The sequence below is a fragment of the Apodemus sylvaticus genome, chromosome 22, assembly GCF_947179515.1.
Source record: "Apodemus sylvaticus chromosome 22, mApoSyl1.1, whole genome shotgun sequence".
Lineage (NCBI taxonomy): Eukaryota > Metazoa > Chordata > Mammalia > Rodentia > Muridae > Apodemus > Apodemus sylvaticus.
Genome location: NC_067493.1, coordinates 12,409,670 through 12,427,114, shown reverse-complemented (window position 1 = coordinate 12,427,114; position 17,445 = coordinate 12,409,670). Strand labels below are relative to the sequence as shown.

The 17,445-nt window shown below is 39.9% G+C and overlaps 1 protein-coding gene across 3 annotated transcripts in view; it reads left to right on the top strand.

Annotated features, from left to right (window-relative positions):
- LOC127673330 (zinc finger protein 431-like) overlaps positions 1–17,445 on the top strand; it is a 269,940-nt gene that overhangs the window by 71,387 nt on the left and 181,108 nt on the right. The window contains exon 1 of one of the 3 annotated variants that reach the window (XM_052168977.1): positions 13,456–13,471. The exons of 1 other annotated variant lie outside the window; for it this stretch is intronic. Coding sequence is in view for 1 of the 2 variants with exons in the window: in XM_052168989.1 (XP_052024949.1) it covers positions 13,469–13,471 (3 nt within the window). In the remaining variant the exon portion in view is untranslated. Of the gene's footprint in view, positions 1–13,455; positions 13,472–17,445 lie in introns of those variants that run through there. One more of the 3 variants, XM_052168989.1, reaches the window with a different exon arrangement.

Genomic DNA, 17,445 nt, shown 5'->3' with positions numbered 1-17,445 from the left:
GCTACTACAAATAGGGCTGCTATGACCATAGTGGAGCATGTGTCCTTACTGCATGCTGAAGAATCCTCTGGGTATATGCCCAGGAGTGGTATAGCAAGCTCCTCAGGAAGTGTCATGCCCAGTTTTCTAAGGAACCACCAGAATGATTTCCAAAGTGGTTGAACCATCTTGCAATCCCACCAGCAGTGAAGGAGTATTCCTATTTTTCCACATCTTTGCCAACGCCTGCTGTCTCCTGAGTTTTTGACCTTAGCCATTCTGACTGGTTTGAGGTGAAATCTCAGGGTGGTTTTGATTTGCATTTCCCTAATGATTAATGATGTTGAACATTTCTTAAGGTGTTTCTCAGCCCTCCGAAGTTCTTCGTGTGAAAATTCTTTGTTTAGCTCCATACCCCACTTTTTAATGGGATTATTTGGTTCTCTGGGTTCTACCTCCTTGAGTTCTTTGTGTATATTACATATTAGCCTTCTGTCAGATTTAGGGTTGGTAAAGATACTTTCCCAATCTGTTGGTTTATGTTTTGTCCTTTTGACAGTGTCCTTTGCCTTGCAGAAACTTTGTTGTTTTATGAGGTCCTATTTGTCAATTCTTGATATTAGAGCATAAGCTATTGGTGTTCTATTCAGGAACTTTTCTCCTGTGCCCATGTCTTCAAGGGTCTTCCCCAGTTTCTTTTCTATTAGTTTCAGTGTATCAGGTTTTATGTGGAGGTCCTTGATCCATTTGGAGTTGAGCTTGGTACAAGGAGATAAGAATGGATTGGCTCACATTCATCTGCATGTTGACCTCCAATTGAACCAGCACCATTTGCTGAAAAGACTATCTTTTTTCCACTGGATGCTTTCAGCTCCTTTGTTGAAGATCAAGTGACCATAGGTGTGTTGGTTCATTTCTGGGTTTTCAATCCTATTCCAATGATCCGCTTGCCTGACATTATACCAATACCATGCAGTTTTTAATCACTATTGCTCTGCAGTAAAATTTGAGGTCTAGGATATTGAATCCCCCTGAAGTTCTTTTACTGTTGAGAATAGTTTTAGCTATCCTGGGTTTTTTGTTATTCCAAATGAATTTGAGAATTGCTCTTTCTAGCTCTATGAAGAACTGGGTTGGGATTTTTATGGCGATAGCATTGAATCTGTAGATTGCCTTTGGCAAGATGGCCATTTTAACTATATTAATCCTGCCAATCCACGTGCATGGAAGATTTTTCCATTCTAAGATCTTTGATTTCCTTCTTCAGAGATCTGAAGTTCTTGACATACAGATCTTTCACTTGTTTGGTTAGAGTTACCCCAACATATTTTATGCTGTTTGTGGCTATTGTGAAGGGTGTCATTTCCCTAATTTCTTTCTCAGTCTGCTTATCCGTTGAGTATATAAAGACTACTGATTTGCTTGCATTGATTTTGTAGCCAGGCACTTTGCTTAAGTTGTTTATCAGTTGTAGGAGTTCTCTAGTAGAGTTTTTGTGGTCACTTATGTATACTATCATATCATCTGCAAATAGTGATATTTTGACTTCTTCCCTTCCCATTTGCATCCCTTTGACCTCCATATGTTGTCTAAATGCTCTAGCTAGGACTTCAAGAAGAATATTGAAAAGATATGGAGAGAGGGGGCCTTGTCTAGTCCCTGATTTTAGTGGGATTGCTTCAAGTTTCTCTCCATTTAGTTTGATGTTGGCTACCGGTTTGCTGTATATTGCTTTTACTTATGTTTAGATATGGGCCTTGAATTCCTGTCCTTTCCAAGACTTTTAGCATGAAAGGGTGTTGAATTTTGTCAAATGTTTTTTCAGTATCTAATGAAATGATCATGTGGTTTTTTTCTTTGAGTTTGTTTATGTAGTGGATAGCATTTATGGATTTACTTGTATTGAACCATCCCTGCATTCCTGGGATGAAACCTACTTGATCATGGTGGATGATCGTTTTGATGTGTTTTGGATTTGGTGGGCAAGAATTTTATTGAGTATTTTTGCATTGATATTCATAAGGGAAATTGGCCTGAAATACTCTTTCTTAGTTGGATCTTTGTGTGGTTTTGGTATCAGCATAATAGTGGCTTTGTAGAAGGAGTTGGGTAGTGTTCCTTCTCTTTCTATTTGGTAGAATAGATTGAAGAGTATTGGTGTTAAGTCTTATTTGAATGTCTGATAGAATTCTGCACTGAAAGCATCTGGTCCTGTGCTTTTTTTGGTCAGAAGGCTATCTATGATCCCTTCTATTTCATTAGGGGTTATGAGTCTGTTTAGATGGTCTATTTGATTCTGGTTTAATTTTGGCAATTGGTATCTGTCTAAGAAAATGTCCATTTCCTCCAGATTCTCCAGTTGTATTGAGTCCATGGTTTTGTAGTAGGATCTGATGATTTTTTGAATTTCCTTGGTTTCTGTTGTAATATCTCCCTTTTCATTTCTAATTTTGTTAATTTGGATGCTTTCTCTGTGCCCTTTGGTCAGTCTGGCTAAGGGTTTATCTATCTTGTTGATTTTTTTAAAAGAACCAGCTTTTGGTTTTGTTGATTCTTTGTATGGTTCTCTTGGTTTCTACTTGATTGATTTCAACCCTGAGTTTGATGATTTCCTGTCTTCTCCTCCTGGGCGAATTAGCTTCTTTTTGTTCCAGGACTTTCAGTTGTTCCGTTAATCTTCTTGTGTATGCTCTCCCGAATTTCTTTTTGGAGGCACTCAAAGCTCTGAGTTTTCCTCTTAGCACTCCTTTCAATGTGTCCCATAGATTTGTGTATGTTCTGCCTTCATTTTTGTTAAATTCTAAGAAATCTTTGATTTCTTTCTTTATTTCTTCCTTGACCAAGGTATCAGTGAGTAGAGTATTGTTCACTTTCCATGTGTATGTAAGATTTCTGTTGTTTTTATTGCTATTAAAGACAACTTTTTCTCCATAATGATCTGATAGGAGGCATGGGATTATTTCAATCTTCTTATATTTGTTGAGGTCTGTCTTGTGACCTACTATATGATTGATTTTGGAGAAGGTACGATGAGGTGCTGAGAAAAAGGTATATTCTTTCGCTTTAGGATTAAAAGTTATATATATATATATATATATATATATATATATATATATATATATATATATATATATATATATATCTGTTAAATCCAATTGGTCCAAAGCTTCAATTAATTTCACTGTCTCCCTGTTTAGTTTCTGTTTTCCTGATCTGTCCATTGGTGAGAGTGGAGTGTTGAAATCACCCACAATTATTGTGTTAGGTGCAATGTGTGCTATGAGCTTTAGCAAAGTTTCTTTTAAGAATGAGAGTGCCCTTGTATTTGGAGCATAGATGTTCAGGATTGAGAGTTCTTCTTGTTGGATTTTTCCTTTGACCAGCAAGAAGTGACCTTCCATGTCTCTTTTGATGACATTTGGTTGAAAGTCAATTTTATCTGATATTAGAATGGCAATCTGGCTTGTTTCCTGGGACCATTTGCTTGTAGAATTGTCTTCCAGCCTTTTCCTCTAAGGTAGTTTTTGTTTTTGACACTGAGGTGTGTTTCCTGTATGCAGCCATATGTAGCGTCCTGTTTACTTAACCAATCTGTTAGTCTATGTCTTTTTATAGGGGAATTGAGTCCATTGATGTTAAGAGATATTAAGGAAATTAAGGAGTTATTGTTTCCTATCATTTTTTTATTTTAATTTTATACTTTTGTGGTTATCTACTTTTGGGTTTGATGAAAGAAGCTTAATATCCTGCTTTTTCCAGGGTATAGTTTCCCTCGTTGTAATGGTGTTTCCCCCCTATTATCCATTGTAGGGATGGGTTTGTGGAAAGATATTGTGTAAACTTGGTTTTGTCATGGAATATTTTGGTTTCTCCATCTATAGTAATTGAGAGTTTCACTGAGTATAGTAGTCTCGGCTGGCATTTGTGTTCTCTGAGAGTCTGCATGAGCTCTGCCCAGGATCTTCTAGTTTTCATGGTCTCTGGTGAAAAGTCTGGTGTAATTCTGATAGTTCTTCCTTTATATATTACTTGCCCTTTTTCTCTTACTGCCCTAAGTATTCTTTCTTTGTTTAGTACATTTGGGGTTTTGATTATTATGTGACAGGAGGTATTTCTGTTCTGTTCCAGTCTGTTTGGAGTTCTTTAGGCTTCTTGTATATTCATGGGCATCTCTCTCTTTAGGTTAGGGAAGTTTTCTTCCACATTTTTGTTGAAGATATTTGCTGGCCCTTTAAGTTGTAAATCTTCACTCTCATCAATGCCTATAATCCTTAGATTTGGCTTTCCAATTGTGTCCTGGATTTCCTGGATGTTTTGGGTTACAAGCTTTTTGCATTTTGCATTTTCTTTAACTGTTGAGTCCATGGTTTCTATGGTATCTTCAGCATCTGAGATTCTTTCTTTCATCTCTTCTGTTGTTGATATTTGCGTCTATGGTCCATGATTTCTTCCCAAGGTTTTCTATCACCAAAGTTGTCTCCCTTTGTGCTTTCTTAGTTGTTTCTACTTCTGTTTTTAGATCCTGGAAGTTTTTGCTCAATTCTGTCATTTGCTTGTTTGTGTTTTCCTCTAATTCTTTAAGAGATTTTTGTGTTTCCTCTTTCATGACTTCTGCCTGTTGATCAAACTTCTCCTGCAGTTTTTAAGTGATTTTTGCATTTCCTCCTTATTGGCTACTAACTTCTGACCCATATTCTCCTGAATTTCTTTAAGTGTATTTTGTGTTTCCCTTGTAAGGGCTTCTAGCTTTAGATAATTTTTCTCCAGAATTTCTTTTTTTTTTATATGTTTTTTTTATTCGATATAATTTATTTACATTTCAAATGATTTCCCCTTTTCTAGCCCCCCCACTCCCCAAAAGTCCCGCAAACCCCCTTCTCTTCCCCTGTCCTCCCACCCACCCCTTCCCACTTCCCCGTTCTGGTTTTGCTGAATACTGTTTCACTGAGTCTTTCCAGAACCAGGGGCCACTCCTCCTTTCTTCTTGTACCTCATTTGATGTGTGGATTATGTTTTGGGTATTCCAGTTTTCTAGGTTAATATCCACTTATTAGTGAGTGCATACCATGATTCACCTTTTGAGTCTGGGTTATCTCACTTAGTATGATATTCTCTAGCTCCATCCATTTGCCTAAGAATTTCATAAATTCATTGTTTCTAATGGCTGAATAGTACTCCATTGTGTAGATATACCACATTTTTTGCATCCACTCTTCTGTTGAGGGATACCTGGGTTCTTTCCAGCATCTGGCAATTACAAATAGGGCTGCTATGAACATAGTAGAACATGTATCCTTATTACATGGTGGGGAGTCTTCTGGGTATATGCCCAGGAGTGGTATAGCAGGATCTTCTGGAAGTAAGGTACCCAGTTTTCGGAGGAACCGCCAGACTGATTTCCAGAGTGGTTGTACCAATTTGCAACCCCACCAGCAGTGGAGGAGTGTTCCTCTTTCTCCACACCCTCTCCAACACCTGCTGTCTCCTGAATTTTTAATCTTAGCCATTCTGACTGGTGTAAGATGAAATCTTAGGGTTGTTTTGATTTGCATTTCCCTAATGACTAATGAAGTTGAGCATTTTTTAAGATGTTTCTCCGCCATCCGATGTTCTTCAGGTGAGAATTCTTTGTTTAACTCTATACCCCATTTTTTAATAGGGTTGTTTGGTTTTCTGGAGTCTAACTTCTTGAGTTCTTTATATATATTGGATATTAGCCCTCTATCTGATGTAGGATTGGTGAAGATCTTTTCCCAATTTGTTGGTTGCCGATTTGTCCTCTTGATGGTGTCCTTTGCCTTACAGAAACTTTGTAATTTTATGAGGTCCCATTTGTCAATTCTTGCTCTTAGAACTGCCTATGTGCTCAGTTCTTGAGTGCAGGCAGACCCCTGGAGATTTACATCCCCAGGTATCTAAAGCTCAGGGTGACCTGTATCTAGTGAAACTTTTCTGTCCTGGCAGGGAGCAGCTATGGCCACGGGGAATCTCTTCCTCTGCTGCTCTCTGGGCAGGACACAGGTCCCACACCCTGTGGGCTGGTGGACAAACCACCTATGTGCTCAGTTCTTTGGCGCAGGCAGACCCCTTGCGGTTTGCACTGCCCGAGATCTAAAGCTCAGGGTGATATAGTACCTCATTACCCTTTTCTCTCCCAGCAGGGAACGACTATGGCCGTGGGGCTTCTCTCCTTCTGCTGCTCTCTGGGCCGGACACAGGCCCCGCGCCTGGCAGGCTGGTGGACAAACCACCTATGTGTTCAGTTCTTTGGCGCAGGCAGACCCCTGGTGGTTTGCACCACCAGGGATCTAAAGCTCAGGGTGATACAGTACCTAGTGACCCTTTTCTGTCCCTGCAGGCAGTGAATATGGCCGTGGCCTTCTCTCCTTCTGCTGCTCTCCAGGCAGGACTCAGGCCCCACACCTGGTGTGCTGGCAGACAAACTGCCTATGTACTCAGTTGTTTGGTGCAGGCAGACCCCTGGCAGTTTGCACCACCAGCGATCTAAAGCTCACGGTGATACAGTACCTCGTGATCCTTTTCTTTCCCGGCAGGGAGTGACTATGGCCGTGGAGCTTCTCTCCTTCTGCTGCTCTCTGGGAAGGACACAGGCCCCATGCCTGGCAGGCTGGCAGTCAAACCACCTATGTACTCAGTTCTTTGGCATAGGCAGACCCCTGGCTGTTTGCACCACCAGCGATCTAAAGCGCAGGGTGATACAGTACCTCGTGACCCTTTTCTGTCCTGGCAGGGAGCAAAGATGGCCGCGGTGCTTTTCACTTTCTGCTGCTCTCTGGGAAGGGCACAGGCCCCACACCTGGTGGGCTGGCATACAAACTGCCTATGTGCTCCTGTTTTTGTTTTTTAAGACAAAATCTCTCTGTGAAATCCTTTATTTAAACTTTATTAATGTAATCAATGTAGAAAAGTATATTCACAAGTGAGAAGTCTCCTGATTCTCTGTTCTAGAGAGAAACCTAATGAATAGAAACATGAGTTAAGTGGGAGGTTCAAAATATAAGGCATTATCAGGAAGTTGAATGATGTTAAATTCTGTGATCAAGGATATTCATTGGTATTAAGGAAATGGTTACATTATGGCAAGTTTCCATCCAGGTAAACATATGGATTTGCAGTTGTATGAAAGTGAACTTTATCATGTTAGGAATTATTATTACCTGGTGATTGTTTTCATGTGGACATATGAAGATACAAGTATGTGTCAATCTGAGAAGGGACGTATATTGATTGCTATTCTGGGTTTTCAAATTAAGATCTAAAAGGAAAAGCTTCTGTCTAGTTTGGGTGTTTCATGCTTTTTATCCCAGCATTCAAGAGACAGAGCACTGCAGATCTCTGAGATCAAGGTAGATCTCTGAGCATGTTCCAAGACAGCCAAGCTTATGGCTATGGATCAAGCCTCATTGCAAGAAAATACCCCAGAACATTGAAGATGCAAGTACCATGGGTTGATAAGCAAGAATAGATGGAGCAGTAGAGTGGAGTCAATCAGAACATAGGGTTATACAGAGGACAGAACTGGAGACGAGACCCAATCTCTTTGGAGGAGCAGAGATGATAATATGTGGATCCTGGACATTGAAAGAAGAAGTCATGATATTGAAGTTATCTTTGGTACCTCAAGTTTTTGTGATGTTAGAACTGTGTGATACCTGCCCCGGAATGGAATAAAACCCGTCGAAGTGAAAGAAGTTGGCTTCAGTGAACAAAGCAGAAAGGAGTTGTTGATCTGAAGAACATGTTGACACCGGACATGGAGATGCAGAATTTTGAGATTACTCAGATGGCTTTAGACTTCTTTAGGTCCAGAATTTCGTCATTATTACCTTTAGGAATGATAAAATATATCCTTTGAATTTTAAGGTATATAATGTTCCTTTTGTTTTTGAATGTATAGGGGATTACTCGTGCATGATAAGATTTATCATAGAAGAGACTTTGACCATTGGACTTTTAACATTTTTGAGAATTTGATTGATGATGGTGCCTTTTGAGCACTAGGGACACCTAAATTATTAATAAATTTATTGTTCTTTTATTACTTACATTATTCCTGCAGAGATCCCAGCACAGAGGCATTCAGATTTCTTGGAATGGGTGTGCATTTGCTGTCTTTGTTGGAGTAGGCGTGGAATTTTTAAATCAGATGTGTCCCTGTTGGAGTGGGTGTGGCCTTGTTGGAGTGTGCATGTCCCTTTTATTTTGGGTGCAGCCTTGATGGAGTTGGGGTGTCCAGGTTGTGGTGGGTGTGACCTTGTATTAGTGGGCATGTCCTTGTTGGATTATATGTGGCCCTTTTGGAGTAGGTGTGTTCTTGTTGGAGAGAGTATGGCCTTGTTGGAGTAGCTGTGTAAGTGTGGGTGTGGGCTTAAGACCCTCACCTTAGCTGCCTGGAAGTCATTCCTCCATCTCCAGCCTTGAGATGAAGATATAGAACTCCCAGCTCCTCCTGTTACACACTTTGCCTTTCTGTTAATGCTCTCCCTCTACTGAACAGAAGCTGAGGAGCCCATCCAGGGAGACTCTCCTGGGCCACAAATGTTGATCACCTCCCTTTCAAAAGCCAGAGGTCTCAGCCACTGAAATTTGTCAGTGTCAGAACAATGGGAAAGCGGTGTGCTTTATTTCCAAATGTGTTAACTGCAGAGAACTGGGACAGGATGGAGAGAAGAGTCAGCCCATCAAGTTGGCAGCAGAAGACTTGAGATGTCCACCTTCTTCCTAGGCTTTAGCTGCATGAACTTGTTAGAAGGCAGTTCCAGGGACTCCTTCAGCATGTGGAGATTCAGGACAGGAGGGACATTCTTAGGACGGTCTTGCTTAGATATGATGCCTGCAGACAGGGATCAGGAAAACAAGATGATACAGATCTGACACTCTGACAGAGAGACAAAAACAAAGTGTATGGTATATTCTCTGTGTTATACCCTCTGTTAGTCAGACTGTGAGATACAGATATCCCTAGACACTCCCCACCAGATGTGTGTCCACATCTGTCAATGATGTCAAATTCTATATGCCCCAAACAGTGCCTGTCTCTCTCTTAGCCTTAGAAATATGTACAAAAATGTTTTAAAATTGAATATTTACATGGAAAATAATAGATAAAATGGCACACATATTAAACATTTCTAAACTAATTGAAGCATTAAGTAGAAATATTTTCTGATAAAATTGTAGATTTTCATTGAAAATATTTCTGAAAAATTGAAGAAATATATAGTAAAAAAGCTCCAACAAAGAAGAACTACAGGTCAATATACCTTATGATTCAAAAATGATCAAGAAAATTCTTGTCAATCGAATCCAAGAGCACATCAAGATGATCATTCACTATTATCAAGTAGGCTTCATCCCAGGGATGCAGGAATGGTTCAGTATACAGAAATCCATCAATCCTATCCACTATTAAAAAAACTGAAGGAAAAAATCCACATGGTCATTTCACTGGATGCTGAAAAAGCATTTTACAAAATTCAGTATCCTTTCATGCTAAAAGCCTTGGAAAAAACAGGAATTCAAGGCCCATACCTAAACATAGTAAAAGCAATATACAGCAAACCAATAGCCAATAGCAAACCGATAGCCAACATCAAACTAAATGGAGAGAAATTTGAAGCAATCCCACTAAAATCAGGTACTAAACAAGGCTGCCCCCTCTTTCCATATATTTTCAATATAGTTCTTGAGGTACTAGCTAGAGCAATTAGACAATATAAGACAAATTAGACAGAGGTCAAATGGATACAAATTGGAAAGGAAGAAGTCAAACTATCACTATCTGCAGATAGTATGATAGTATACTTAACTAACCAAAAAAAAAAAAAAATCCTCCACCAGAGAACTCCTACAGCTGATAACTTCAGCAAAGTGGCTGGTCATAAAGTCAACTCAAGCAATTCAGTAGCCTTCCTATTCCCAAAGTATAAGCAGGCTGAAAAAGAAATTAGGGAAATGGCACCCTTCACAATAGCCAAGAAAAATATAAATATCTTGGTGTGACTCTATGCAAAGAAGTGAACGATCTGTGTAACAAGAACTTCAGGTCTCTGAAGAAGGATATTGAAGAAGACCTCAGAAAATGGAAAACTCTTCCATGCCTGTGGATGGGCAGGATTAATACAGTTAAAAAGCCATCTTGCCAAAAGCAATATACAGATTCAACACAATCCCTATCAAAATCCCAACTCACTTCTTCAAAGAGATAGAAAGAGTAATTCTCAAATTCATCTGGAATAATAAAAACCCAGGATAGCTAAAATATTCTCAACAGTAAAAGTACTTCTGGTTAATCAGCATCCTGGACCTCAATCAACACTACAGAGCAATAGTGTTAAAAATTGCATGCTATTGGTACAATGACAGGAAGGTGGATTAATGGAATAGGATTGCAGACCCAGAAAAGAACCCACACACCTATGGTCACTTGATCTTTGACAAAGGATCTGAAAACATCCAGTGGAAAAAAGTTTGCCTTTTCAACAAATGGTGCTGGTTCAATTGGAGGTCAGCATGTAGACAAATGTGAATTGATCTATCTTTATCTCCTTGTACTAAGCTCAACTCCAAGTGGATCAAGGACCTCCACATAAAACAAGATGCACTGAAACTAATAGAAAAGAAACTGGGGAAGAACCTTGAGGTCATGGACACAGGGGAAAAGTTCCTGAAGAGAAAACCAATAGCTTATGCACTAAGATCAAGAATTGACAAATGAGACCTCATAAAATTACAAAGTTTCTGTAAGGCAAAGGACACCATTAGTAGGACAAAACGGCAACCAACAAATGGGAAAAGATCTTCACCAATGCTAGATCTGACAGAGCATTAATATCAAATATATACAAAGAACTCAAGAAATTAGACCTCAGAGAACCAAAAAACCCTATTAAAAAGTGTGGTACACAGCTAAACAAAAAAAAATTTCAACTGAAGAACTTCGGATAGCTGACAAGCACCTTAAGAAATGTTGAACATCATTAGTCATTAGGGAAATGCAAATCAAAACAACCCTGAGATTTCACCGCACACCAGTCAGAATGGCTAAGATTAAAAACTCAGGAGACAGCAGGTGTTGGCAATGATGTGGAGAAAGAGGAACAATTCTCCGCTGCTGGTTCAATCACTCGGGAAATCAGTCTGGCGGTTCCTTAGAAAAATCGGCACAACACTTCCGGAGGACACTGCTATACCTCTCCTGGGCATACACCCAAAGGACTTCCAAGCATGCAATAAAGACACATGCTCCATTATGTTCATAGCCCCCTTATTTATTATATCCAGAAGTTGGAAAGAACCCAGATGTCCCTCAATGGAGGAATGGATTCAGAAAATGTGGTATATTTACACAACGGAGTACTACTCGGCAATAAAAAACAATGAATTCATGAAATTCTTAGGCAAATCATTGAAACTGGAAAATATCATACTAAGTGAGGTAACTCATTCACAAAAGAACACATATGGAATGCAGTCAATGATAAGAGCCCTGAAGTTCAGAATACCCAAAACATAATCTCCATATAAAATTATTCCCAAGAAGAAGGAAGGATAGGACCTGTGTCCTGAAAAGGCTTGATGCAGCATTGTAGGGGAATACCAGGACAGAGGAGTGGGAGGGGATGGATTGGAGAATTGGTATAGGGAAGAGGACTTATGGGACTTAGGGGCAGAGGGAAACCGTGAAAGGGAAAAACATTGGGAATGTAAACAAAGACTATAGAAAATTAAATAAATAAATAGGTAAAGAAAGAAAGAAAGAAAAAAGAAAAAAGGAAAATAATACTCCCAAAGAATCAGATGCACTATATTCCAATTCTGGAATCAGAGCACCAAAAAGGACCTCACAGTTGGCCATATCTGGCTCCATATGACTGATGCTTCCCATCCAGCCCCAGGGAGGACTCACCTCCCCAGCTCCACTGCTCTTCCACATTCTCATGATGGGCAGATACACTGTGCTCAACATGTCTCAAAAACAAAACATACATGAGGTCACCACACAGCACCCAAGAACAGCACTCAAAGCAGGACATAGAGAACCATTCAAGCCTGAGCAGCCAAAACAAACTTCAACAATACACTAGGAAGAACCCTCCTCTTAGTTTGACTGGCTGGTCTGCCTGGTGTCCTTGATTGGTCAGTGAGTCTTACCCCTCCTCAAGGTTAGAGTGTGCTTTCATTCCTGGGCCAGACCTCTCATATATCTCAGGTAAGGTTTGAACTCCCATAACATTTGTGCCTGTCCTCCAAGAACTTCAACCATCTGTACTCCCACCCAGCACTGGAGGAGGACATAACATTGCATCAGCTGCTTTCTCCTCCCCTTTGTGGGCAGTGATCCTGCACTCATAATGACCTGACTTCATAGCTTGCTTGAGAATTCCTCACAGCATTTTCCCTTCTTCTTGCTGAAATCAAGGTGGATAACATGTTACTTGACTTGCAGTGGAAGTATACAGTTGGCCCATCTGTGGAATGATGCCCAGGCTTTTAACATTAAAGAGGGATTTTACAGAACATGTATTTTGCTTTGTGGCTTCATATAATTCCCTTCCACCACATAATAGGTAAGAAACAACTCGGGAGAAAACCAGGTAACAGATGACAAAAACCATGAAGCAGTATTGTTAGTCAGCACATCTTTGTCAGTGGCAAGGTAGCGGAAATAAACCCACAGTTGTTTTAGAACAGGTTGTCTAGATCAACATATTTCATAAAGAGAGTGACTTTTTCTGTGTATGTAGAAAGAATATTTATTATAATGTCTCAGAGACAGTTGTTCTCTTCTTCCAATAATGGCTGTCTGCAAAAGGATTCTTCAAAATCAAGGATATATCTTCTGGTGAAAAGGAGCTGCAATTTCCCTGAACCCGTAATGAAGTCAGAAAACAAAACTCCTGTTTCCAAAATTTACTCGTTGATGTTAAAAGCCTGGTCACCCTTTCCCTTGTGTGTTAGATTTTTAGCTCCCCTGCACCTGAGGAATGGGCAATGCACGATATTCACCTTGATTACAGAAAGAGGAAGGCAAGTGCTGTGAGGAAAGCTCAAGCCAGGTTTGAATTTAGGTCCTGTTAAGTTCACGGTCATAGCTAATGAGGGGAGGAGTAGGCAGCTAAATAGCTTGCACTGGAATTATGCGTTCTCCCGAAGACCTGGGTGATGTGAGATTCCTCTTGCAAGGCAGACACAAATGCTAAGGAAGTTCAAACCACTCCTAAGGTCGGGAAGAAAGTTTGGCCCTGGACTAGTAGCATGCTTTAACTCTGAGGAGTGGTAAGGCTTATTGGCCAATCCAGACCTCCAGGCAGGCCTGTCATTCAAAGAAAGAGGTGGGATCTACCGGGCACCTTTCTTCAATTCACTGTGGCTGTGCAGGCCAGGATAGTTCACTCTTTCCTGCTCTGAGCGCTGCTGTTCTGTGATGTGATTTGAGTGGACCTCAGGGAAGCTCTGAAATCAAGACATGGTAAGCACACGATATCTGCCCACAATGGGGAGGAACAGGTGGCTGAGCAGTGGGTGCTGGGGTGAAGGGTCCTATCAGGGGTTGGATGGGAAACATCAGCTAGATATGACTATGTGTGAGGTTTCTAGTGGTGCTTCTTACTTGCTAAATAAGGCAGTGTCCTCCGAATAACTTCACTATCATGGCTGAATCTTCCCAAATCATTTGGACCGTTGGTTTGCTTGTAGAAACATCATGGCTCTCTTTTTTTCTTTCTTTCTTTCTTTTTTTTTTTCATTCTACAGCACATGTCCAAAACTTTTTGTGTTTTACACTGCACATTGAGAGGGAAGGTATGAATCTAATAGTCCCATTTTAACATGTGACTTTTTTGCAGTTTTTATATTTCTTTACATATATAGTATTTTGTATATTGTGTGGCAAGGAGACTGTTTTTTGTTTCATTCTTTTTGATATTTTGGATGCTTCATGTACCTTAATAGAAATCTTTGTCTTTAGTTTAGAAATTACTAATTTAGGATTTCATTAAAACTATTTTCTTGATCAATGAGCTGATATTCTTCAATTACAGTTAATTGTAGTATTTGTTTTTGATATGTTGCCGTGTTCCTTGTTTAGCGCCAGGAAACTTTTAGACTCCAAATATTTTTTTGACCAATAAATCCATGTATTCTCTTTATCTTCCTTTCCTGTTCGGTGTGTGAACCTTGCCTCTGTAGTTGTTAATGTGCAGGCAATTTCAATGGCCTGCGCTCAAGGACTTTGCACCTGCTTAAATCATTACTTGCCTCAATTAACTGCTGCTGTTTTCAGGTGTGCTTTATATACATTGAGCACTAGCTTCATCTGCTCTCTGTATTTGTTCTGTTTCTGTTCTCTACATATGCCCCCTCTAAAGTCTTTTTCTACTCTCTTCACATTCTCTCTGCTCCCTATATGTGTTCCAGTCTGCAGGTCCTCTTGTGTACCTCTATTCCTTCCCCAGGTTCTCACTCCTGTTCTTTCCACAAAACAACCTATTTTGTATCAGATCTCTTGCATGTTTTAATTTTTGAGGACCTGCTGTAACAGGATACCGAGGATTTTTTGGTGACATATTTTCCTGGTTTATCTTCAGTATATTCCTGTGCTGATAGCTAGGTGACTGGGCTTGTAATGAAAATAGTTCTAGATACTGGTCTCTGGGTTTGTCTTGTTAGGATGGTAAATTTATTCCTGAATTACTGTTTGCTCTCTGAATTTTCAGAGAATATTGGCTGAGTGTTCCCCCTTTTATTGACCTGTTTGGCAGGTATGATCAAGAGGGAATGCTTGCTAATATTAAAAGCTGGAAGTGGCAGGCAGGGAGATATGATCTTAGCAGTCAACCCGGAGACATAGTCAGTAGAGAGGTTAAGCTGTCTCTGGTGTTTTTACAGTGTTGGGGACACCTGTGTAAATTGCATGTGGGATAATAAATAGGGTGGCAAATCTTATGGAAAGCCTACTTTGTCTCCTGGCAGGCATGGCATGTGGTTGAACAAGAAGTGCACATTCCTGTCTACTAGAAGAGAAAAGTGTATTCTGTACCATTGTATGTCGAAAAGATAGCACTTGCTTTCTTTCTTTTCTTTTCTTTTCTTTCTTTTTTTAAATTCGATATATTTTTTATTTACATTTCAAATGATTTTCCCTTTTCTAGACCCCCACTCCCTGAAAGTCCCATCAGCCCCTTCCCTCCCCCTGTTTTCCCACCCAACCCTTCCCACTTCCCTGTTCTGGATTTGCCCTGTACTGCTTCACTGAGTCTTTCCCGAACAAGGGGCCACTCCTCCATTCTTCTTGTATCTCATTTGATGTGTGGATTATGTTTTGGGTATTCCAGGTATCTAGGTTAATATCCACTTATTATTGAGTGCATACCATGATTCATCTTGTGAGTCTGGGTTACCTCACTTAGTATGATGTTCTCCAGCTCCATCCATTTGCCTAAGAATTTCATGAATTCATTGTTTCTAATGGCTGAATAGTACTCCATTGTGTATATATACCACATTTTTTGCATCCACTCTTCTGTTGAGGGATACCTGGGTTCTTCCAGCTTCTGGCAATTATAAATAGGGCTAGCACTTGCTTTCTGATTTTAAAAGATTTGGCTTTAGAGATAGTGCCTTGAGTGTCAGAAGACACTTCAGACATTTGAACCATGTAGGATCTCCTGCAGACTATTAGCATCACTGCAGACTGAATGCATTTTCATTACAGGATGAACATGAGTCTATAGTATCCAGGGTCAGAATGGAGTTGATTGGGTCCCCTGGGTATCCCCACACCATGGGGCTTCAAGTTTCTGATGGGTTAAGTGCATCCTCTCCCACTGAGGGCAGAAATTGGAGTACAGTTAAAGGAACAGATACCAGAGATATGCAGCAGCTTTAGGGACAGCACCTGTTCCAGTTGTTGGAGGACCTCCATGTAGACTAACCTGAACTTCTGCTACTTATGTGCCACGGGCCTTAGTACAGCCTGTGTCTGCTATTTGGTTGATGGCTCTGGCGGTCAATGTCCCCAACGTTAAAGGTTCATTGAGTCTGTTAGACTACCTGTGAAGTTCGTACCATCTTCAGGGCATTCAGTATTTCCCCAACTCTTTCTTAAGCATCTCCAAGGTCCATACCGTGTTCACTGTGGATTGGAGATTGCCCTTAAGGTGTGTCTCCAGTTGGGCGAGTTTTCATTGGGCATTCCTTCATTCTTTGTTCCAGGTGTGCCCCTGCATTTCTTTTATAGAGGACAACTTTGTTCTATGTGTCTACTGTGCTGTAGTTGAAACTGATCCTTCAGGTTTCTTCTCATGCTCCAGTATACTCAATATTTGGACTCTGTACCTAAATCACATAAGATGCATTAGCCCCATTTGCAATTAATGCTAATCTATTTTGCAAGCCTGGTGGTATATATTTTTATTTTATTCATTTGTTTTTGTTTTTCAAGACAAAATCTCTCTGTGAAATCCTTCCTGTCCTGATAGTCAGTATAGTAACCACATATGCCCCCTGACACGGTTTTGTACAATAAGGATATGCTTTTGTGCCACTTTTAATCCTCATGTTTCACTTTGAAATTTGGCCAAATAGATAGGCTATATTCTAGTTCTCAAGTTGATATGTGTTCATTTCATCAATACTACCTGAGGCTTCAGAGGCCTTAGATTCCATGTGTATGATGTACTTTCTCACACTTGTGATTGTTCTGAAATGTTTGAATAAATAGTATTTTGCCTATGTGTATGAATATGAATATCATATCTCTTCTTTACTGTTGTCATAAGATGGGCTCAGAACTCTTGATCTTGAAGTAATGAGTAGTTGCTGGTCCCCACGTGTATGTGAGAAATTGATGAACACAATGTGGAAGACCAGCCAGAGCTTTCCACTGCTGAGCTTTCTCTCCTGCCCTACATTGCTTATTTATGATCAATATTTATATTACTATATTTTCATCTGTTTATTTGTAACTGTTTAAGCATGCATTCCATTTTAGTAAATTTTATTAATGTTATAGTTTAAACTGTTGCACTTCATGTTTCTACAAGATGAATATGGGTGTGAAGTGAATGTTTAATTATTTGTGGGAACTTTTAGAAAGGACTCTGAGTTCTCTATCATTTTTGTTTCCTTGGTTGATTTTTGTAGGGATTGAGGATCTTAATATATAACTTTTGGTCTCCTAGAACACATTACATAGGCCATGCCGGCATCCAGCTCTATGACATACAGCTGAATGTACCTCTGTGATTAAAGACATGGACCAATACACCTAGCTTGCCAATCACTTTTGTAGTTAGTAATTGTTCATACAATTTTTCAGATGTGTGCTCAGTATTGTGGATGTTTCCCATACATTTCTCTCTCATTTGGCATTTCTCTAGCAAGGCTATATCCTATTCAAAGTTTCCAAAAGCAACACAGGTGAATCTTATAATTCAAGCTCCT